Genomic DNA, 24506 nt, shown 5'->3' with positions numbered 1-24506 from the left:
AGTACCCTGGTTTGCGATGTTAAATTAACTTCCCTCATTGTTTCAACAATATTGCGTAATCAGCGCGGTTCGTGAGTGCGGACGCGCGAGTGGGGGGGCACGCGTAATAAACCCCTAGGTGGTGGTTCAAGTTCAAGTTAATGTATTAGGTGTAGCCCTGTGAGCCATTCGGCTCTTGAATCGGGTGCAACCGCAACAAACAAAAACATGAACAAAAAAACATCTTAAAGTGAATATGGGACTAAGTGCAAACAGAAAATCCAAAAAAAGACAGCAAAATATTGCAGAAAAAAACACCGTACACCAACGCTGTGTGCAAGAATCCCAGTGGGATGCAAGTCAAACAACAACAACAACCACAAGACAACTTAGATTAAGGCCATCAGTCTAACTCTTTACTACAACAAACAAACCTGGCTAAACCAATACACTTTTCAAAATCACCAAAATAAAGCCATGAAACAGTGATCATAGGAACTGTGACGGAATTTTCACAATAAATGGCATAAACAACATGTACCACCAAAACCCTGCAGCCCTAGCTGGCTGCATGAGTCACTCCACAACAGCAGGAGCATCAATCGGAGTATTATAATTTTTCAATGCACCTGGTGGTGGGCCAGCCAAAGAGCGATGTCCCTCAGAGAGGACGCTGGTGCGGGGGGGGGGGTCACCCGATCGGCGGGGGTACGGGGGGCCCAGCGAGACGCGACCGAGGAGGGGGCGGGGGTGGAGGAGGTGGAGGGGGCGGACATCGCGCCCCGCCCGCTCGCGGGGAGCGGAGAGGGGGGCATCAGCCCCCACAACCTTCCGTCCCGGTAGCGCGCACTCGCGACACGGGGATGCAGAATTAGCCTGATAACTTTGATCTAAATCGTGACTACCATTGGAACCTCATTTGCCGGAAGAAAAGATACGATAATTGTTTTTTTACCCTTTTATCTGTCAACAAAACTGACACCTTTTTTTTACAAGAAGTCATGTTTGCATTGACCACAATACCTGCAGTCGGAATGCAAACAAAAAACATAACTCTGATCATGTATGCACTGTCCTTGAAATTGATTGGTCCACACCCGAGACAGCTTTCCTTAGAGCCCAGTCTCACATGGTGTTGGATCAGATGACGCCAAAAGGCGCACAACTCAAGGACAATGCACTATCAGAGAATGAGAGCTCAGGGTAAGCATTTACACCAATGGGACCTCATTTGCCAGTAGCAAAATATGATAATTGTTTTTTTACCCTTTTTATCTGGCAACAAAACTGACACCTTTTTTTTTACAAGGAGTCATGTTTGCATTGACCACAATACCTGCAGTCGGAATGCAAACAAAAAACACAACTCTGATAATGTATGCACTGTCCTTGAAATTGATTGGTCCACACCCGAGACAGCTTTCTTTAGAGCCTAGTCTCACATGGTGTTGGACCAGATGACGTCAAAAGGCGCTCAACTCAAGGACAATGCACCATCAGAGTTTATTGCTGTGGTTGTTTCCATCTGATGCCGGGCACTTATGTTGCGCCCGAAACGTCGTGATTTAATTTATATTGTACCTACGTGACTTTACCAAAAGAACCAAAGAGTATGGATTCCTGCAGTCACGAAAACTTCAAATCTAGATTGTCTTATGGTTATATATTCTTGGTTCTTTCGGTAAAGTCACGTAGAAGGGAAATAATAAAATAATAAAAATAGAAAACAATACAAATTCTTACGACGTTTCGACTGCAACACAAGCAATCATAATCAGGTGTGAAATCCACGGCAAGAAATTTTGAAAAAAAGTTATGTCTTATGGTGGTTATTGTTTGACTTGCATCCCACTGGGATTTTTGCACACAGCGTTGAAATGCGGTGCTTTTTCTGGAAGATTTTGCTGATATTTCCTGGATTTTTCTGTTGCGCGTAGTCACTTTAAGAGTTTTCTTGTTCATGTTTTTGTTTTGTTGCGGTGCACCCGAGTCAAGAGCCGCGTGGCTCCCAGGGATATACCTCATAAATTAAACTGAAACTCATGGCAGAAATTTATCGCAAGCAGGGGTGTCCTCTGGGGAGGTAACCGCCTCGACACTTGGGCCAATGTGTGGCAACAAGTGGAGAAAAATGAACGCCCCCTGCCGCTAGGATCTCAAATATAACCGGCACGGCCTCTTCCGCTCCGTGACATTGTGTGTGGCTGTGTGGGTGCCTCTGTACGTGCCCGTACGGGTGTGAGATTGCGGGGTGAGAGTTACAACAGCCGTGCCCTGCTGCTGCTGCTGCCTGCAAGGTCCTGCAAGGTCATGCCCGCCTGCTGCCCGGTGAGTGAACGACATGTCAGCCAGCACAGCATCCCGTGGTACAACACAAGGGTTGTTGGTGGTGGTGGTGGTTTCCTTCATTCATTCCCTGTCCGCGTGGTTGGTGGTGGGATATGGGGGTGGCAGGGAGCGGTGGCGCAGCGGTTAGCGCGTTGCGCTACGAACCCGGCGACCCAAGATTCCCGCTCACGACCAATAATAGCGGCGGATGTATGAACTGGTGCTGGGCGACCCCTAATATCGACTCAGCCACAAATGAGTACCTGGTGCGGTGTGTAAACATCGCCACTGGGTAAACAAAAGCGACCGGGAGTGGTGCTGGCCACCCACCTCCTCTTGAGCCACAGTGCCGGTCTTCATAGGTGTTACTCGCTAACGGCACTTGCCCCAAACGGTCCGTTAAGAGTCCACGGGATATCTTTGTCTTCGTGGGGATGGCACTGATAAGGCGCGACTCGTGTTGACAAACAGGTTGTGCCGCTTGTAAGCGCCGGGAGTCCCGGCAGCTGATACCGGAGGTATTTCAAACAGCGAATGCGCGGATCGGGGTTACGTGAACGTACAAACGGCACGGCGGTCAGAGTCACCGCAGGTAAATGGCGACCAAGTCACCGCAGGTAAAAGGAGCAGCGACTTGCAACGCCTCATTCCCGGTACTGCTCGTGAGAGGGGACTCCCCACTCGAGGCAGCTCTCGAGAGGGTGTTTGGCCTACTCCTCCTCCATGCTGACCAGACGCTTAGGAAGAGGTGGCAGTACCCACGTTTTACCCTACCAGACGGAGAAAGCTGCCGTTCGACCGTGGTGGGCGCATCTATTGTATACTGTATGTACTGCATGGTGGCCAGAGGCGGTGGAGGGGGGTGAGTTTGAGAAAGTTTGCCCGCCGTTACAAGCTGCCGCGCCGGGAGATAGAATAGAACCGGCGTCCTCTTCATTAATTGCAAGTGCTATGCGCATCGCACGGGCCGTGACAACTCCCTTGAGCTTCTCAGGTGCTGGGCGAGGTGGTGAGGCGTGAGTAGGATGACCGGGTCTTGGAGTCGAACCAGAGTGTGGTCAGTATGGGACTGCACCCGCCCAATGTAGTCAATGCAGACATACACAGGATTTTTCGATTTAAAGCTTTCGTGACTGCAGGGATTCATCTTCTTGGTTCTTTCGGTAAAGTCACGTAGAATGGAAATAATAAAATAATGAAAATAAAGGATAATAAAATAATTCTTAGAATTATTTTATTAGACATTGTTAAAAATAAAATAAAAAGTCCATCCCATGTGTTAGTGAATATAAAATAATTCTCATAATTATTTTATGATGTTTTATTTTTGTTATTTTATTATTTCCATTCTACGTGACTTTACCGAAAGAACCAAGAAGATACACAGGATTAGCAAAAGAAGCGTGGCCGCGACTGTTGATGAGACACTGAATGTGTCGAGTTTATTGACAGACGTTTGTATGTGAGCGCCAAACCGGTAACCAGGTTATAGTTTTTTTTATTCGGTAAATCGGTAGTGCAATAAAAAAAGAAACGAACAACTTGTAACAACAGCAACTAGTAACAGCAGCAACAGCTGCTCACGCTCACAGCTGTTGCGTGGAATTTGTGTTTATAAAACAAGGCCTGCCTAATGACAACATAAGAATAGGTTTTACCCTTTCTGGCAATCGAAACAGGTGTTAAGATTTTCGACCACCAACTATATACCTTTTGCAAAAGGCATCAGGTTTGCATTAACCGCGCACTTGTGGTAAAATATGCAAGCAATCAACAATGTTTGTATGTGTAGCAAGGCCGTAATTATAATATATATTTGGGGAGACGCATCCCAATATTCAAATATGCTCAAAATGTCCCCCCCAATATATTGCTATAAAAAATGATTCCTATGCTATATAAATAAAACAACAATTTGCGAAACCTTGGTCACAATATCTGGACTTGTCTTCATACAAATCAATGCATAGATTTCTGTTTATATGATTGTGGTTATGGTAGTACTTTATTAATCCCTAATCTCTGCCATTACATACAATTAAACAAGAAATGGTAAAAAAGTAAAAACAGAGCAATCGAATACAATACACTCTTAGACATTGTTCAAAATAAAAAAAAAGTCCATCCCATGTGTTGGTGAATTATTTTTAATTTTAGGCAGGAAATGAGTTTTCAAATGTAGATATTTTCTGGGTTGGGACCCCCAACCCCCTGGAAGATTTGGTCCCCCCCCAATGTTGACTCCATGGCTACGGCCTTGACGTGTCGTGACATCGCGGGGTGTCACTGTGCGGTGCCGGCCCTAGAGAGGCACGGCGTGCGGTGTAACAACATCGCGGACACCGCTGTGATGTGGGTGTAGTTCCGGCCCTATAGGGGCTCGGTCAGCACTGGTTGATAGCGCTGGATGGCACCACGCTCGGCGTGCAATGCCAGCTCTAGAGCCTGCAGCGGCACAGATAAAGGGAGAGTGCTGGCCGTAGGGAAGGGGTTACTGGAGGCCGTGTGGTCACATGGTCCGGGTCGTGATCCTGCTAGAGGGTTCTGGAAGGTGGGCGTGGCCAAGGGCGAAGCCAGCTACGCCGCAGAGAATATAAGCCGGGTCCCCCAGAGGGGCCAGCGTTGTTGTTCATCCTGAAGAAACCTTCGTCTACGTTCTACGTTCAACAAGTCTCCAACACGTGGACCTGGACCAAAGCTGTGGTCCCGGTCCGTAGTAGCTAGTTACACTGTAATTAGTGTTGTTAGCCTGGTGGTCACCATCATAGGTTGTTATTCTGTTAAGGGGCAGTTACCCCGTGTGTTGGTGTTAAATAAATGTGTTTCCTCCAAGAGCACGTCTTCGACTCAGTTGAACCAACTACATATGTTTAAACACCAAATATCTATGTTCACCAAAGTAAAGGTCTACAGTGCAGTGGTAATTCCTTCACTACTTTAATCTGTAGAAACAGTGACGCTATACAGACGATGCCTGAATAAACTTGCGAGCCTACAGCTGAGACATTTGAGACAAATCGCAAGAATGTATGATTCCAGGTGCTGGCAAGAGCTGCGATCCACAGGGTAGAGAGGCAACAGTTATGCCTCCTCTCAGTTGAGATGGTCAGGGCACGGAACTGGAATGCCAGAACATCGGCTTCCTAAAATCCTTCTTTACGGTGAACTCAAAGAGGCCAAAGCGTGTTCTTGTGGTGGCCAAGAACTGCGCTACAGAGACATACTTAAAAGCCACCTCAAGACAGCCAATATCAATGTGTGGGACACATGGGGGGAAATGTTAGCCAACTGGAAGCAGTGGAGAAGTGGCTGCTGTAGTCGACTCGGTCAGAGGGTTGAAGGAAAAAGTGAAAAAACCTCTCAGCATCAACACCAGCAGCAACGGCACAACACGAATCCCATTCAGCGGACGAGCAGCAACTCTTGCCCACAGTATGGCTGACGCTTCAGCTCAAGGGCTGGCATCTCATCCCACCAGCGCGTAGGAGAATGCTGCTGCTGCTAGCTGTTCTCCGCAGTCATCATCGTTCGCGATGGACAGCCAAAGAAAAGAAGAGCGAGGTGGTGAGGGACGGGGCAAGGGACGTGGTGAGCGAGGTGGTGGTGGTGGTGGTGAGGCGTTCGATAACCGAGGATGGGAGTTGAACCGGAGTCTGTTGGTTTTGTATGGCACCCGCCCAAACGAATCAATGCAAACCTATCAAAACAAGCCTGACTGCGACCGCTAATGGGACACTGCATGCTGAAACCTGTGAAGAGTGTTGCTTGTATTAAGCAAATAATGCTGTCGCTTATAGAAAGTAGTTGTAATTCCTGGCGAAACGTCGTACTCAGATTGTAAATGATGTGGCTTGGCTCTCCAACACACCGGTGTGCTGTACTAGTGACGAATTGGCATGCTCTGTTTAAGTTACAACCCTTACTAATTGGCTGTCGGGTGGTGGCGGGTTTAACGACACATTTGTATATTTACGCGATCTAACCCAAAAAAAACCTGTATTATGGATGATATTGGTCGCGAAAGCCTGCTACTTGTTATTTCTACTTTGTTATCCGCGATTCTCAAATGCTGTTGGCAGACATCCCAAGTGTCTCCTGCGACTGTCTTTGTCTCTCCCCTCCTCGCTGTCTCACGCCGCCACTGAGAAATCTCACGCCGGCGTACTGGCACACGTCCACCACTGCCTGCTGTCGTTGTCAATACCTGATACGTGTTTGGGAGGAAAATTAATCACTCGGCAAGTCGTGGAAATATCACTTTCAACATTGATATGGCCGGGACTAGTGTTTTTTCTTAGGACACCCACACTGATCGCTTCCGATAAAGATGTGTTTTTTTATGAATCACAGGGGACTGATGGGCGGATTTGACCCGTGCTCAGAATTTGACCTCGTGACCTTCCTCCGACCATGGGTTGTGTGCTTGGCCGCAGCACCAGCTGGGTGGCTGTGGATAATTTACAGCTTCGGTTACGTGTGGGTCCTGTTCTGTGTCAATGAGCTGTTGCCATCAGGCAGACGATTCAGATCAGTCAAAACAAGGACAAACAGATTCAAACAGAGCTTTTATCCTACAGCGATCACCACACTCAATAATGCTAATTAATTGTTAAGTAATAGTGTTTACAATTGACTGTGAAATAGAGATGTGCAATGACAAAATGTAACCTTATGGGGGGTATGCGGGTATACTTGGGCTGTTTTTATATATAGTATAAATTTATTATCTTTCATTTAATTTTATTTTTATTTTCTTGTTTTATTTAATTTAAATTTATGAATGATGCCCTGACTGGTGAGCATTTTAAATTTCGTTGTACTGGTGACAATGACAATAAACGATCTATCTATCTATGCCGTGTCGTTCATGGGGGTGTTTTCACCATACTTCACCCTTCTGGTCCGTGCCCCTTTGTGAAGGGGTGCTCAGGATCGGTTCAGATATGGCGCGCCAATGATCTTACACGAGCAAAATTCTCGATCAAGGAAATCCTCACTTCACCCACGGTCCTGCTCGGGTTGTTTAATCAACTCAGTATTTTTTAAGGTCGATAAAATTAGTACCACATTTTTGAAAATTCAACAGTGGTTGTCCAATGCAGAGACTCGCCCCCGCCATAGGAATGTGTAATTTCCACCACTGGCCTCGGGGGTGATGAGCACCTCCTCAATGCTCACCTGAGCAGGAAATCACTTTGGCTTTCGACGTAAACCTGGCCATCGTGACCCCGACGGGCCGTGCATGCAAGAGGCCGGCAGTGCACCCAGAGAAAGCGAACAGCCACGAGAAGGGAGCACTCAAACCCGTCACGGATAGACCACAAACCTATTTGCTGTACTTCCTCTCACAGGTGCGTCTCTGGCCCCACAGGTGAGTATTTGACACGCGTGTCTTGCACAGTTATGGAACTGGGCGAGCAAGTGAGCGAGCGATCCGTTGTCCGTCTTTCAGGTCATGCCTCTCGCGTGCGAAACCGCGGACAGCACGGCCGACAGAGGCCGCAAGGGGCTGGGGGCGGCGGGAAGCCCAGGGAGGCCATCGGAGGTGGCGCCCGGACAGGCGAGGCCCGGCAGGGAGAGCTGGGGGAGAAAAATGGATTTCCTGATGTCGGGCGTGGCCTACGGCGTGGGCCTGGGTAACGTATGGCGGTTCCCCTACCTCTGCTACAAGAACGGTGGAGGTGAGAGCGAGGGCCCTGCAGCTACAGCTACGTGCGGAATCGCACTCTCTGCTCTCCGCTATGCCTGGGCCGCACAGCCATCACTGTGCCTGGACCGTCGCTGTGCCCAGTGCCAGATTTAGGCACAAATTAAGTAACCTACAGCTTAGAGCCTCATATTGAGGGGCCTCTAATTTCGATAAAAGATTATGAAGTTTAACGTTTTACATAATCTCTTTCTGAAATGGTTTATTTCCTTCCATTATGACAAAAATATATGGGCATTCCTCGAGGAGGCTTTTAAAGCTTGACATAGCTGAGGACCAAAGCAATGTCATAAAGCGGCCCTACATGGGCCGCTGAGTGCCTGGGCCTCACAGCCTCCGTTGTGCCTGGTAGTCTGGTGGAACTGGACCGTTGCAGTGCCGGTTCTCTTGCGAATAGACAAGGAGGTCTCGGTCATAGATTCTCAGTGGTGACTGTGCCAAAGTTTTCACTCTCCGTGAGATGTTTATGCTGGACACTGCTGACCTCTCACGATGCGGTGCCTGCCCACACACGCATAATTACACGCCTGCAGCGGCACAGATAAAGGGAGGAGAAATTGTTAAGTAATTTCAAGTGAACTGGGAAAAAACCAGTTTGGCAAAACTATCAGCGCACAGCTCCACAAGGTCTGTATGAGGGCCGCAGGGCAGTAGGAGAGTGACCACCGCCATGCAACACTCGCAACTCATAGCAAGAAGCGCCTGGGTTCCATCCAATCCACTTCTGGGCTTCATCCAGCAGTGGATCGATCATCGCCGACGATGATGATGACGATGATGAGCACCATCATCACGTAGCGTCGCAATACCGTAGTAATAAATATAGGGTCCTTCAAATAAATGGAGCTCTAGAGACCGCACGGAGAAGATCCCAGGCATTTGTTGACAATGATGGTGAACAAGTGGAGACTCTGACTTTTTGAAGCTATTAACATACATTTGTTATCATGTTACAGTGTATTATCTGTTCTTTTTCCATTAAAAACGATAGTCCCATATAAGTGTTAACATTTTTAAAAGCACCCTGTATAATGGTAATACATTGTGTAACATGGAAAATATCACTTAAAAAATTAGACAGCTTCACAATGGGAACACATTAATATGTTTATACTTTACAGAATTGAAAATATAGCTCTCATGCACAAATAAAATTCGTAAATACAGTTAAGCCCTCGCTATGCGCGAGTTCCTAATTTGCAAGTTTAGTACATTTGCATGTTACTAAATGCATACTAATTCCCTATTTGTTACTCATCCATACTAATTCCCTATTTGTTACTAAATTTATACCAATTCCATATTTGTTACTAATCCATACTAATTCCCTATTTGTTACTAATTTATACTAATTTCATATTTGTTACTAATTTTATATTTGTTACTAATGCATACTGACTTCCTATTTGTTGCTAATGTATACTAATTCCATATTTGTTACTAATGCATACTAATTCCATAGTTGTTACTTATACATAATAATTCCTTATTTGTTACTTAATGTGTAGTGATTCCAACTGAGTTGCAGACGTTATCTTGGGAGCAACACTATTTATTACATCAACTCAACGCAACATCACGTAACCTACACTTGGGTGTTGATCTAACCACGCTACGGCAGAACTAGACACGGTCCTGCTATACCGGTCCGGACCACGAGCTGGGTCCCGGACCGCGTGGCTAGAGGCTTCTTCAACCCGACGTGGATCTTCACTCACCAACAGTCAAGAACCCCGAGCCCCTCACGGGGCCCCCGTTATATCAGCCTGGGCTGGGGCTGGCTCCGCCTCTCGCCCCACCCACCTTCTCGATCTCTCTGGCCCTTTCCCGAAGGCTCCCGAGAGCTCCTCTGTACCACGTGACCACCCAGCGGCCCCCGTCCACCGGTGGCCCCCCTCCAATATCATCCGGTCACGTGTCGGCAGGTCAACCAGCGTATCATGCCCCAACGTAACCCTGGCTGACTGACGCTCTCTCTCGCCCGCACTGCACACTGTACGTGGTGCCTCTGTGCTAACCAGCGCACACCCAAGCCTCGCTAGGGCTGGTACTACGCCCAGTAACCGGGCTGCACATAATGACAACATACTATCCGCTGTGACCTCGCAGGCCCGGCACCACACAGGGACATTCACAGTCACTACAAATGCATACTAATTCCCTATTCGTTATTAAATGTCTACTAATTCCTACTGTTGGCCTCTCCCTTCGTCCTCGTGTGCCTGACGCTGCCCATCTCCCGCGTCTGCAGGGGCGTTCCTCGTGCCGTACGGGCTCACGGTGGTGTGCGTGGGCATCCCCCTCTTCTTCCTCGAGGTGGCGCTGGGGCAGCTCACGCAGCAGGGCACCATCGGCGTGTGGAAGATCGTGCCGCTCTTCACCGGTACGGTCTTGCCGAGTGCGGCGCGGGCAGAACTCTACACGCTGTTCGGTGATAACTGTCGAGCATTGGTGCATGGGCTCGTCTTCCGTTACGTCCCTGAGCCAGTGGTGGAAATTCCCCATTCTTATGGCAGGGGCGAGTCCATTGATAGGACAACTGCTGTTGACCTTCTGAATTCCCAGCAACGTGGTGTTCGTGGTATCGATCCTGGATGTAAACTCGCGGACCTTCCGATTTGCGAGGCACTCAGTATGAAATTGGTGTTTTTGCGATAAATGGTGAAACCAATGTTTTAAATCTCTATATGAGTGATTTGCAATCTCGTATTTTTCAAGTTTTGTGAAAAAAGCCGCAATATATTGAAGTAATTGGTGACCTAGTGGAGACCATAAACAAGCTGCGCTTGAGAACCCGGTTTTTTAATCGTCAGTTCCTGGTCCCAACTCTGGATGTGCCATGTCAGCGCCTGACGTCGGACCCACGTGACCACCTCCGCACGATTATTTCCGTGGCGCAGGCGTCGGTGTGGCGTCGATGGTGGTCGTCTTCCTCAGCGACCTCTACTACATCGTGGTCCTGGCCTGGTCCCTCTACTACCTTCTGCACAGCCTGACCACGGCCCAGTTGCCCTGGACCCACTGCCGGGGCTGGTGGGCGACGGCTGCCTGCTCCGAGACGTACGCGCCGTGTCCGTCCAACGCGAGCGGCCTCCTCCGCAACGTCTCGCTGTCCCGAGGCCTGGGCAGCTCGCGTGCGGCCAGCAACGCCAGCGAGGGAGTTTCGGCGTGCCAGGACACGACATCGCCCGCCGTGGAATTCTGGGAGTGAGTGGATGCACGTTGCGCTGTAGGCGGCGGCAGGCCAGAGGTCGCTCGCTGTAGGGATCTCTGGCGTAGCTCTGCGGTATCCGTTCCAGTGGGCCGTTCTCCAAAGCCGCCGTCGTGCGAGAGATTCGAACGGGTTCTTCATCTTCGTAGCAGAATCGGGATCAAAATTGGGGGAATTTACAACTCTGCACAGGCGGCCAGGTGTGATGCTGGCCACCCGCCCGCTCGTGCGCCATGCCGGCCTTAGTAGGTGTTGCCAGCTAACAACATTTGCCCCAACAGCCTACTACAGGCTCCGCGGGTGATCTTTGTCTTTGTTCACACAGGCGGAACGTGCTGCGTGTGTCGTCGGGGATGCACGACCTGGGCTCCGTGAATTGGGAGATGCTGCTGTGCCTCTTGGCCGTCTGGCTCCTGGTCTACTTCTCCGTGTGGAAGGGAATCAAGTTCTCTGGCAAGGTGACCGTGTGATACTTGGCGCGAACGGCATGGTGTCCATGCACGGGCAGCGCCAGTGTTTGTACCGTGCAGAGAGGGAGAGAGGCAGTCAGTCAAGGGCAGAGGGGCGAAGCGGAAGGCATTGATTTTGGGCTTGGAACAGGGGCATGGAGTTCATGGCAAAGATGGCTCGTGGAGGAGAGCTCCAAGCAATGAGGGGTGTAGTGAGAGGGGAGAGACAGGCAGCAGAGCCTGTGGAAGGCGTTGACTCGTGCAATGTTGGGATTGGACCGGGAGCTGGTCAGGCGAGATGCTGCACTCCCACCGCTATCGCTGGAGGGGTATCATTTGGAATGTAATGAATTTTTGATTAAAACCAATAAACACGATGACTGAGGATTTGTTCAAATTCCATGCAACTTGTTTGCTCCTGCAAGTATAAAAATCGAGACGACAAAGAGGGGGTCTGTGCAACGAGCTGCGGCCTTGGATCGCGATAATTCACCGAATCCCCGGGGGTGAATTTCTCACCGAGTGCCGAGGGTCAGGTGACTCGGATGCGGCACCTCACGTGCGGCCGAGTAAAGGTCAGAAAACGTAGGTGCCACACGTCAGACCAATGCTCAGGCAGGTGTTTTCACAAGTGCCTGGCACGGCTTGTAAACACCCACCCAGTCGTACACGCCGTGCCGGGCTTCGTAGGCGCTGCTCGCTAACAGCACTTTCGCCGACCGTGTTGGAGGCTACATGGGGGATCTGTGTTTGTCGTGCGGGACCCGCAGGTGGTGTACGTGACGGGCACCGTGCCGTACGTGCTGCTGCTGGTGCTGCTCGTGCGAGGAGCCACGCTGCCCGGCGCTCTCGACGGCATCGTCTACTATCTCCAACCCGACTGGGACAAACTCGCCACGCCACAGGTCGGAGGTCGGCACTTGGATAGCGGCACTGCGGCCGTGGGAACCTGCCCCTGCCAGCCCAGTGGCAGACATTGCAAATTCCACGTTTCTGTGGCAGGGGCGAGTCGATTCATAGGACAAGCACTGTTTACTTCCTCGCAAAGTGGTACTCGTTTTATCGATCCCGGAAAGGTAATGATGATGGGCTGAGTCGTGTTATGGCCCAGGATTAGCACCAACGTCCAGGTTTGTGTTCCCGGTAGGAAGCAGGGATGTGCTCTAGGAGTCTCGGACTTGAGTACAAAATGACTTGCGCAGTTCTAGAAATTGTGTGAGCTAAGATGAGGGAGTGAAGACATTAAAGCATTGTAACATTTGCAGAGAATTTTAGGGGTTATCAGGACCACTCACTGGTAAGTTGATTGTCAAAGTAAAAGTAAGTCAACCAATAATCAGTGACATAACATCATTAATTATAATATTAATAACACTTATAATGACATTATTAACATAAATAACGCATTCAATCAACATGAACACACCTTAGGCACAGACCGGCAGCCATGTTACATGAGTGACACCATGTCGGCCATGTTGCATGGGGGTTGTCTTACTGTCAGCTGAATTGCTGCTGCAGTGACACCTTGCCAAGCAACCGCTTCCATGCCCACAGTGCTGGAGCGTTGATTGGGATGCCCCGCACGCATACGCCGCAGGTGTGGTACATCTCCCAGTCAACTCGGTCAACCCACGGCACCAGGGTCTGTTCCGTGACCTCCTGCCGGCGAACGTTTGATAATTCGCGTCACCTCCAGGTGTACCTAGTTCGGTACAAGTGCCGCGGCTGTTGTTGCTGCTGCTGCAGGTGTGGGTGGAGGCGAGCACGCAGGTGTTCTACTGCTACGGCGTGGGCTTCGGAGTTCTGCCCGCGCTGGGCAGCTACAACAAGTTCCACAACAACTGCTACCGGTGAGTGGCGAGGGGGCGGTCGGGGGCTCCCCGCGTTGCACCACCACCCCGCGGCCAGGGCTCTCTCTCCTCTCCGTCCTTCCGCTCACGCTCACCCCCCATGGCCCTTTCCCCGCTCTAGTTGGGGCTCCAACTTGTGTCACGGACACAGTCTCACACGCACATTCACACGCACATTCACACAAACACAACTCGCACATCCAGACAACAATAACAGCCGTGATTCCCCACTCTGTGGCGATAACGTCACCACGGCGGTTGCGTCAGGCCAGGTACACTCTCACACACGCTGACACATGATAGAGCTGTCAGAGGTTTGTGATGCATGTTGAGTGGCAGTAGCATTTAGCCGCTATACTACTGCATTAAAATGTTGCTGTGCAGAGTTGTGTTGCGCGTGACGGTTACCCGATGTGTTCCATGCTGGCGCCGGCACCGACACCAGGGACAGCATTATTCTGACGATCATCAACAGCGCCACGAGCCTCTTCTCCGGCTTCGTCGTATTCTCCTTCCTGGGCTTCATGGCGCGCGAGCAGGGCGTGGACATCAGCCATGTCGCCGAGACTGGTGCCCCCACCACCGCCACCACCACCGCCGCCACCGCCACCACCACCGCCACCACCGCCACCACCACCGCCACCACCGCCACCACCGCCACCACCACCAACACCACCACAGCGCTCCTCCAGCACCACCTTCCCCTGTGGCTGCCACTCGCAGGGTCCTTGTGACCGGGCTGTCGGTCTATTGTCTAGAGACCCCATCAAAAGACCGGGCTGTCAGTCTATTGTCTAGAGACCCCATCAAAAGACCGGGCTGTCAGCCTATTGTCTCGAGACCCCATCAAAAGACCGGGCTGTCAGTCTATTGTCTAGAGACCCCATCAAGAGACGGGGCTGTCAGTCTATTGTCTAGAGACCCCATGAAGAGACCGGGCTGTCAGTCTATTGTCTAGAGACCCCATCAAGAGACGGGGCTGTCAGTCTATTGTCTAGAGACCCCATGAAGAGACCGGGCTGTCAGTCTATTGTCTAGAGACCCCATCAAAAGACCGGGCTGTCAGTCTATTGTCTAGAGACCCCATCAAAAGACCGGGCTGTCAGTCTATTGTCTAGAGACCCCATCAAGAGACCGGGCTGTCAGCCTATTGTCTAGAGACCCCATCAAAAGACCGGGCTGTCAGTCTATTGTCTAGAGACCCCATCAAAAGACCGGGCTGTCAGCCTATTGTCTAGAGACCCCATCAAAAGACCGGGCTGTCAGTCTATTGTCTAGAGACCCCATCAAGAGACCGGGCTGTCAGTCTATTGTCTAGAGACCCCATCAAAAGACCGGGCTGTCAGTCTATTGTCTAGAGACCCCATCAAAAGACCGGGCTGTCAGCCTATTGTCTAGAGACCCCATCAAGAGACCGGGCTGTCAGCCTATTGTCTAGAGACCCCATCAAAAGACCGGGCTGTCAGCCTATTGTCTAGAGACCCCATCAAGAGACCGGGCTGTCAGCCTATTGTCTAGAGACCCCATCAAAAAACCGGGCTGTCAGCCTATTGTCTAGAGACCCCATCAAGAGACCGGGCTGTCAGCCTATTGTCTAGAGACCCCATCAAAAGACCGGGCTGTCAGTCTATTGTCTAGAGACCCCATCAAGAGACGGGGCTGTCAGTCTATTGTCTAGAGACCCCATCAAGAGACCGGGCTGTCAGTCTATTGTCTAGAGACCCCATCAAAAGACCGGGCTGTCAGCCTATTGTCTAGAGACCCCATCAAGAGACCGGGCTGTCAGTCTATTGTCTAGAGACCCCATCAAAAGACTGGGCTGTCAGTCTATTGTCTAGAGACCCCATCAAGAGACCGGGCTGTCAGTCTATTGTCTAGAGACCCCATCAAAAGACCGGGCTGTCAGCCTATTGTCTAGAGACCCCATCAAGAGACCGGGCTGTCAGTCTATTGTCTAGAGACCCCATCAAAAGACCGGGCTGTCAGTCTATTGTCTAGAGACCCCATCAAGAGACGGGGCTGTCAGTCTATTGTCTAGAGACCCCATCAAGAGACCGGGCTGTCAGTCTATTGTCTAGAGACCCCATCAAAAGACCGGGCTGTCAGCCTATTGTCTAGAGACCCCATCAAGAGACCGGGCTGTCAGCCTATTGTCTAGAGACCCCATCAAAAGACCGGGCTGTCAGTCTATTGTCTAGAGACCCCATCAAAAGACCGGGCTGTCAGCCTATTGTCTAGAGACCCCATCAAAAGACCGGGCTGTCAGCCTATTGTCTAGAGACCCCATCAAAAGACCGGGCTGTCAGTCTATTGTCTAGAGACCCCATCAAGAGACCGGGCTGTCAGTCTATTGTCTAGAGACCCCATCAAAAGACCGGGCTGTCAGTCTATTGTCTAGAGACCCCATCAAGAGACCGGGCTGTCAGCCTATTGTCTAGAGACCCCATCAAAAGACCGGGCTGTCAGTCTATTGTCTAGAGACCCCATCAAGAGACCGGGCTGTCAGCCTATTGTCTAGAGACCCCGTCAAGAGACCGGGCTGTCAGCCTATTGTCTAGAGACCCCATCAAAAGACCGGCCTGTCAGTCTATTGTCTAGAGACCCCATCAAAAGACCGGGCTGTCAGCCTATTGTCTAGAGACCCCATCAAGAGACCGGGCTGTCAGCCTATTGTCTAGAGACCCCATCAAAAGACCGGGCTGTCAGCCTATTGTCTAGAGACCCCATCAAGAGACCGGGCTGTCAGCCTATTGTCTAGAGACCCCATCAAAAGACCGGGCTGTCAGCCTATTGTCTAGAGACCCCATCAAGAGACCGGGCTGTCAGCCTATTGTCTAGAGACCCCATCAAAAGACCGGGCTGTCAGTCTATTGTCTAGAGACCCCGTCAGAGGCTGGTCTGTCAGTCTATTGTCTAGAGATGCCCTCCATAGGTACGTGCGTGTGTATAACGGTAGTGCATGGTGTGTGTGTGTGTAGGCCCCGGGCTGGTGTTTGTGGTTTACCCGCGCGCTATCTCCCTGCTGCCGGTGCCTGCTCTCTGGGCCGCCCTGCTCTTCATCATGCTCCTGCTGCTTGGCGTGGACAGCGAGGCGAGCTCCCGCACCCAGCTCTCCCTCGCCAGGAGACATTCCTCCTACTGGGAACAACGCGTGGACCACTTTAGTTCATGTAGCCAAATCAACGGAGATACAGAGAAACGATGTATGTTGAATTTCTTTCGCACCGTACGTAGTCAACTGCTAATTGAAGGTGCGGGGGAAGGATAACAAACTAATCACAAAAAGCTGTTTTCAAGAAATTAGTTTTCAATATGGTGCATAGCTCCAGTGTATTCCTAATATCAGAAGAGCATTCCAGACGATCGCATAAGCACATCTGAAAGTGCGCGATGCAGTGACCGCTTTTGTTCGATGATTAGACAAAGCCCGCTGCAAGGATGACCGGAGTTCACGTGATGGTTTATTCTCCTTGACGAGATCAGGTTGCAATTGTAGTAGGATCTGAAATGGCGTTAGAAATAAGGGAGGTTATAATGAATGTCCTACCGAGATCGCAATGCTTGGTCACATGACTACGGTTGCTCGGGATGATGTCATCACTCCCACTGTGAGAACCAATCAGCTGTCAGGAAGACAATCCCATGCAACATGGCTGTCATATCGTTAGTTATTCTCTGGCATTCATTTAATAATGTAGATTCAATTAGTTATTTATATACTTTAAATACATTTTGTCAGGAATTATGACACTTCATTATCGACACTGACGTTTGATTTCCGATTTATCCTGGCCAAGCCTGGACCGGTTAAAACATCGCTCGGCGCTGATGTGAGCCGTGGCCAAGCCGCCGAGTTCATAGTACAGTCCAGTGTCACTCCTCCATCCCGATGACTGTCGTAAGAATGTGGACTTCCTATCGCTGGATTTGGAGAGTAGACAGAGATGAGAAGCGCACGCACTCCCCTTTGGTATTTTTTACTTTGCTGACGATCGCCGCCACGCGAGCGGTCGTAAAGCATCTTCGAGCCGTTTTAAAATCACCCACAGGGCGACCTGGCCCTGTCCCCTCCCGTCGGCACCAAGAGGCCAGGTATCACTTCCCGGAGAAATGGTGTCGACATCCACCAACGTTCACGTCATGCTTGGGACCCACGGTCTTGGCGGTGCCAGCTCAGTCCTCTGACCTCGGAGCCACTTCCAAACCTGAACGTTCATGATACACCAGGCCATTATTAGCTGGAGTGACCCAAGTACTCTGCAACTTGGTTAAAGAACAGATGCAACAGCATTGCGGTGTTCGGCATGGACTTTTGACAAGATTTAAATAATTGAACAATCGTGACTACCATTGGAACCTCATTTGCCAGAAGAAAAAATATGATAATTGGTTTTTAACCCTTTTATCTGGCAACTAAACTGACACTTTTTTTTTTACAAGGAGTCATGTTTGCATAGACCACAATACCTGCAGTCGTAATGCAAACAAAAAACATAACTCTGATAAGGACAGTGCATACATTATCAGAGTTGTGTTTTTTGTTTGCATTACGACTGCAGGTATTGTGGTCTATGCAAACATGACTCCTTGTAAAACAAAGGTGTCAGTTTTGTTGCCAGATAAAAGGGTAAAAAAACAACTATCAATCGTGACTAATTTAGCCAAACCGCGACGTTTCTTGCCCCTCTGGTCTCCCCCCCCCCCTCCCGTGCCGCAGTTTGCGGGGATGGAGGGGTTTGTGACGGGGCTCACGGACTTGTTCCCGTCCCAGCTGAGTGGCAAGAGGCGGCGTGAGGCCTTCACGGGTCTCTGCTGCCTCGTCAGCTTCCTCCTCTCCGTCACCATGGTGACTCAGGTAGCGGCCGCCGACTTGACAGGTTGTCTCCCTACTCACCACGTGACCACCCTCCCTCATCCCCCACCACCCCTCCCCCATAAAGACAAAGATCCCCCGTATAGCCTTAGAGGCCGTCCATAAATGACGTCACGCGATTTTGGACGATTTTTGACCCCCCCCCCCCCCTTCGTCACACGGCGTCACAAAAAGTCAGACCCCCCACTCAAATATGACGTCATAAAGTTCTGCCCCCCCCCCCCCTTAAAAATAAAACATGCTTCAAATCGCTTTAAACTATTGTCATTGTAGTGCGTATTTAATGTGGCGCTGCACTCTGATGTTGTAGGAGAAAACATTTATTTAAAAGTATATTTAATTAAGTAGAACGTGTTGTTTATATTTATTTAAAATTGCGCATTTTGATGTGACGTCACATTTCTCGTCACACATCGTCACAAATGTCTGACCCCGCCCCCCCCCCACTAGGTGCGTGACGTCATTTATGGACGGCCCCTTAACAGACGTTTTGGGACAAGTGCTGTTAGCAAGCAGCCATGAAGGCCGGCAATGCGAGCACGGTTCGCCGGGCCGTGCTAATGAGATTCGGTGATATTCTTAGGTTTTTTCGGTAAAGTCACGTAGGTAAAAAATACAATTAAAATTAATAAAAGTAAAATAAAAAATAAAATAAAAATCACGACGTTTCGGAGGCAACACAATCCTCCGTCTTCAGGTGGAACCGTCACAGCACGATAGCTGTATCACTTGATACAGCTTGATACAGCTATCGTGCTATCGTGCTGTGACAGTTCCACCTGAAGACGGAGGCTTGTGTTGCCTCCGAAACGTCGTGATTTTAATTTAATTTAATTTTTATTTTACTTTTATTAATTTAAATGTTATTTTTATACCTACATGACTTTACCGAAAAAAACCTAAGAATATGAATCCTTGCAGTCACGAAAGCTTCAAATCTAGAATTAGGTTCAGTGATGGTGAAGCTGTTCGAAGTCTCCTGCCCGTCCATTAGGGCTCGCAGTGGCATTCACTTCACTGGCCACGACCAAGGTTGCATCGATAAATGAACGAGACCACTAGGAATCATTTGCGAATGAGTAAACAGGCCTATAGACAAAGCATATCTACTCTTCTGCAGTGAGTACACAAGCTGAGGGTGACTGATGTGTCTGTGCTGTGTCTGTGCTGTCTGTGCTGCAGGGTGGCATTTATGTGTTCCAGCTGTTTGACAGCTACGCAGCCAGCGGCATCTCCATGCTGTGGCTCATGGGCTGGGAGTGCATCGCTGTGGCTTGGGTTTACGGTAGCAAAGGCCCACTCGCTTGCTCACACACTCACCCACTCGCACACTCACCCACTCACAAACTCACACGCTCACCCACTCACACGCTCACCCACTCACAATCTCACACGCTTACCCACTCACACGCTCACCCACACGCTCACCCGCTCACCCGCTCACAAACTCACACGCTCACCCACTCACACGCTCACCCACTCACAAACTCACACACTCACCCACTTACAAATTCACATGCTCACCCACTCACAAACTCGCCCACTCACAAACTCACACGCTCACCCACTCACAAACGCACATGCTCACCCACTCACAAACTCACACGCTCACCCACTCCCAAACTCGCCCACTCACAAACTCACACGCTCACCCACTCACAAACTCACCCACTCACAAACTCACCCACTCACAAACTCACCCACTCACAAACTCACCCACTCACAAACTCACCCACTCACAAACTCACCCACTCACAAACTCACCCACTCACAAACTCACCCACTCACAAACTCACCCACTCACAAACTCACCCACTCACAAACTCACCCACTCACAAACTCACCCACTCACAACTCACCCACTCATAAACTCACCCACTCACACATTGAATCACTCACCCACTCATAAACTCACCCACTCACACATTGAATCACTCACCCACAGCCTATTGACACACATGGTTCCTTATTTAGTCCATGTACTTACTCATCCACTCGCTTACCCATCTACATACCTGCTCATTCCTGCTGTCGGTGTTGTTAATGTTGTCGATGTTGTTGATGTTGTTGTTAATGTTGTCGATGTTGTTGTTAATGTTGGCGATGTTGTTGGCGATGTTGGCGATGTTGTTGTTAATGTTGTCGATGTTGTTGGCGATGTTGGCGATGTTGTTGTTAATGTTGTCGATGTTGTTGGCGTTGTTGCTATGTGCAGGAGTCAATCGGTTCATGCAGGACCTGACGGCGATGCTCGGGTTCCGTCCGCACGCATGGGTGCGGTGGTGCTGGAGCGTGCTCAGCCCTGCCGTGTGCTTGGTACGCACCACAGCGGCCGCCCTCCACCCTCAAGTGGCCATGACGGCACCATGGGGCCGGTACCAGACTAGGTGCGCTTTGTACGCTTCATGTAACAAAGAAGTCTTATGGAATAGCGAAGGCTTAATGGGTTGACTTGACCAAGGTGACTGGCAGATTCACTACCTGGGCCCCCAACTATACCACCTCGCCACATTATAACCGCCCGGCACTCCGCTCGTTGTGAGCGTCGCTCCTCCGCCCTCCGTTACCAGACGACTGCCTCCAACTGCCCAGTAGCGTCCTTAACGAGCCTCCTCCACGGAGGCCGATCTTGACACCGCTGGTACCGGTCATCGGAAATCCACTCGGCTCCACATCCTCCTGTAACGCATCACTCCATCTCTTCTCCAGCCCGTGCCGCGCCCATGCAGCTCACCGGTGCTGGCTGAGTGCTTCGACGCCCCAGACCACTCCTTAGCTCTGTGTTGCTGCCTGCATGTGTGTTGCGTGTGCGTTGCCTGCGCTTAGGGGATCTTCGTGTTCCACCTGGTGCACTACGAGCGGCTCGTGTACAACGGCCGCTACGAGTACCCCGGCTGGGCCGAGGCTCTGGGCTGGCTGCTCGCGCTCTCCTCCATGCTGTGCATCCCGGCCGTGGCGCTCTACAAGCTCGCCGCTGCCAGGGGCAGCCTCGCACAGGTGGAAGGAGGGTGGGGGGTTACTCACCACTGGATTACTCACCACTGGGTTACTCACCACTGGGTTACTGACCACAGGGCTCCTCGCTAGCGGATCACTCTTTGGAGAAGCAACGGTCTGTGCTGTAGTCACAGGCGGTGAATCAAGGTCCCGCTAATGTCCTGTGTGACCTTATGTGACTGTGCTGCACGGTGACAGTGATCGCGTGTCTGTTTGATTGCACATGTCTGTGTGTTTGTGTGGTGGCGTGTGTCTGCGTGGGAGGCGTGGGTCTGTGTGGTGGCGTGTGTCTGTGGGGAGCGGTGGTGTAGCGGTTAGCGCGCTGCGCTATGAACCCTGCGACCCGAGTTCAATTCCCGCTCACGGCCAACACCAGTGACGATTATCTGAACCGGTCCTGGGCCTCCCCTAGGTCGACTCAGCCTCAAATGAGTACCTGGTGCGGTGCGTAAACATCACCACTGGGGAGACAAAGGCGGTCGGGCGTGGTGCTGGCCACCCACCCCCTCGCGTACCGCTGCGGCCTTCATAGGTCCTCGCTAACAGCACTTGCCCCTACAGTCTGTTAAGGCTATATGGGGGATCTTTGTGTGTCTGTATGGAAGGATTGTAACTATAGGGGCATTTCAGTTAGTGTACCGGGAAAGGTCCTGACAAGGATTATTCAACATTGCCTTTCCAGGGACGCTGAGGAGAGGCTTGCACGGATGCCATATGTTTTGTCCGTCTGCTACAGCAGAGGTGTAGGGAATTCCAACAAGACCTACATCTATGTTTTATTGACCTGGTCAAGACCTATGATACCATCAACAGGCCTGGGCTGTGGGTGGTTCTTCATGCTCTCGGAGTCCCCGACTCTGCTCACAATCATTAAGGGCTTTCATGATGGTGGGCAGGCCCGGGTAAAGCCACGTGGCCAGGATTGCGAGCCATTCCCTGTTCACGTTGGGGTACGACAGGGATGTCCTCTGGCTGCCACATTAGTTCACATCATCTTTGACGACATAGTTCGAGAAGCTTTCCATGGTTGTACCGGAGGAATTTCCATCTGGTACAAATGCAATGGGAGGCTCATCGATGCTCGCGTGCGGTTGAGGGATGGCTTCCTATTGGTCAACCATGTTATGTATGCTGAATATCTGGTGATTGCTGCTCACTCATAGGAGTTGAGGTGCTGCTGCTGAACCTGGAGTGTGCCACTAAGAAGTGAGGTTTTACCATTAGCCCCACCAAACCTAAGCACCTGCCTGGGTAGTTTGTGCCCATAAACCGTCCACCTCCTCAGCTCCCCATTTGTGATGGAACAGTTGTGGAGAGAGTGGACAGTTTCCCATACCTGGGCAGTGTGCTTATGACCAGCTGCAGTTTGACAGCAGAGGTCTCGCTCCGAATCAGTCGGGCTGCATTATCTTTTCATTGGCTGCATAATGCGGTGTGGAAGCTACCTGGTCTGTCGCTCCGCATGAAGCTTTGGGTCTTCTCGGCCACAGTTATGTGCTCCCTTTTTTATGCTTGTGAAACGTGGACCCCTCTGATGGAACATCTGTGCCAGTGAGAAACATTCAGGCTGGCCTGCCTACGATCCATCCTGGGTTTAACCAGACTGCATTATGTGAATAGCTTACAAATTCTTGAAAGATCTGGACACATTTCCATCAGTGAGCTCCTCCGGCAGGCAAGGCTGCATTGGCTGGGTCATGTAGCCAGAATTCCCAGGCACCACATGCCCAAGCAGCTTCTGTTTGGCCGCATAGAGGGGGCTAAACGGGCGTGACATGGGCTGGAGAAGAGATGGACTGATGCGGTATGGGAGGATGTGGAGCTGAGTGGACTTGCCGAAGACCGGTACCAGCAGTGTCAAGATTGGCCTCTATAGAGGAGGCTCGTGAAAGATGTTACTGAGCAGTTCGAGGCAGTCGCCCTCCAACAACAACTGAGGGCGGAGGAGCGACGATCATAACAACGAGCGGAGCGCCAGGCGGCGAAACTGCAGCAAGTTGGCACAGTAGGGGGTACAGCTGGTGCATCTACCAGTCATCTCAATCAGCCAACCAATGGCACCTGGGTCTGTCCCATGACCTCCTGTTCGGGAGCCTTTGAGACTTCACGTGGCCTCAAAGTGCACCTGGCCTGGCACGGGCACCGTGGTGACATCACTGGCAAATGGCGGGTATTGGTATTGGTCTGTGTAACTGTGTCGGCGTTTGTCTGTGTAACTGTGTGGCGGCGTGTGTCTGTGTGGCTGTGCGACCGCGTGTCTGGTTGTGTGTGACCCAGCGCTGGCGTCACCTGACGTCGCCCGTCTCACTCGAGCTACCGCTTCACTTCCATCAGCCGCTCCCGTCGGAGCTGCCTCTGCTGCCCGCAGCTAAATAAAGGCCTGGGCTCCAGGCTTGGCTCGCACTCTGCTTCAGGCTGTCCATGGTGAGCAGCCACCAGTATGAGCAATGTCGCCGACAAGCCACATCACTGCCTTCACCTGAACCCATTATCATCGCTATGGTTATGCTCGTTTACCCAGGAGGGCTCCGCTAAGTTTTCGCAGTAGATGATTGCTCTGTGTATATTCAGTGGACCATGATGCCGGGACACGATGGTCTACTCTTGCGAATTACATCACTGGGCCGTTAACATCCACTATCAGTGAAGCAGGTGGCGCGTGGTAGTATAATCACAGTTGTTACACTGCAGTACTTACCAGGGCGGCCACTGGATTTGAACCGCGAACCTCTGTGGCGAGCGGGGGAGCGCACTTCCGCCGGGCCACGTACCGAGCAGCCGCCCCACACGTTTTGGCACCTCTATTGATGCCAGCATCGTGCATTGGTGCCGTGTCCTTTTCTCTTTTATCTGCGTCTCTCCACGTCGCTCGGTATTTTTGCTGCATTTCCTGTGCCTCTGATTCCATACATGTTTCTCTTCTCCAAATTGCACATTATTGTCGTGGTCGCGAATTAAACTATTTTGATGTTTGTAACAAAAAAAGAGCTCAACTGATGATTCACTCTGAAAACACACGAAGCAATTATTGCAGCAAAAAAACGACCACATTGCTGCAATGTTTCACACTGTTGGTCTTTACTTTGCAAAACTGGTGAAAGTTAGCTTC

At 50.7% G+C, this 24506-nt stretch overlaps 1 protein-coding gene across 1 annotated transcript; it reads left to right on the top strand.

The window, feature by feature from the left end:
* Positions 1-2175: 2175 nt before the first annotated feature.
* LOC133356419 (sodium- and chloride-dependent creatine transporter 1-like) lies at positions 2176-24338 on the top strand. The gene is made up of 14 exons (XM_061573937.1): positions 2176-2307; positions 7760-7988; positions 10266-10397; positions 10915-11221; positions 11551-11683; positions 12445-12579; positions 13424-13527; positions 13973-14097; positions 16506-16618; positions 18245-18382; positions 19583-19685; positions 20616-20716; positions 21227-21397; positions 23675-24338. Exons 1-14 carry the CDS (start codon positions 2290-2292, stop codon positions 23771-23773), a joined length of 1908 nt encoding a protein of 635 aa, XP_061429921.1. The 5' UTR covers positions 2176-2289; the 3' UTR covers positions 23774-24338.
* The last annotated feature ends 168 nt before the right edge of the window (positions 24339-24506 follow it).

This window comes from Lethenteron reissneri, chromosome 54, assembly GCF_015708825.2.
Source record: "Lethenteron reissneri isolate LAM-NWPU_2019-01 chromosome 54, ASM1570882v1, whole genome shotgun sequence".
Classification (NCBI taxonomy): Eukaryota; Metazoa; Chordata; class Hyperoartia; order Petromyzontiformes; family Petromyzontidae; genus Lethenteron; species Lethenteron reissneri.
The sequence above is the reverse complement of the archived record's forward strand: the minus strand, read 5'-3'. Positions and strand labels throughout refer to the sequence as shown.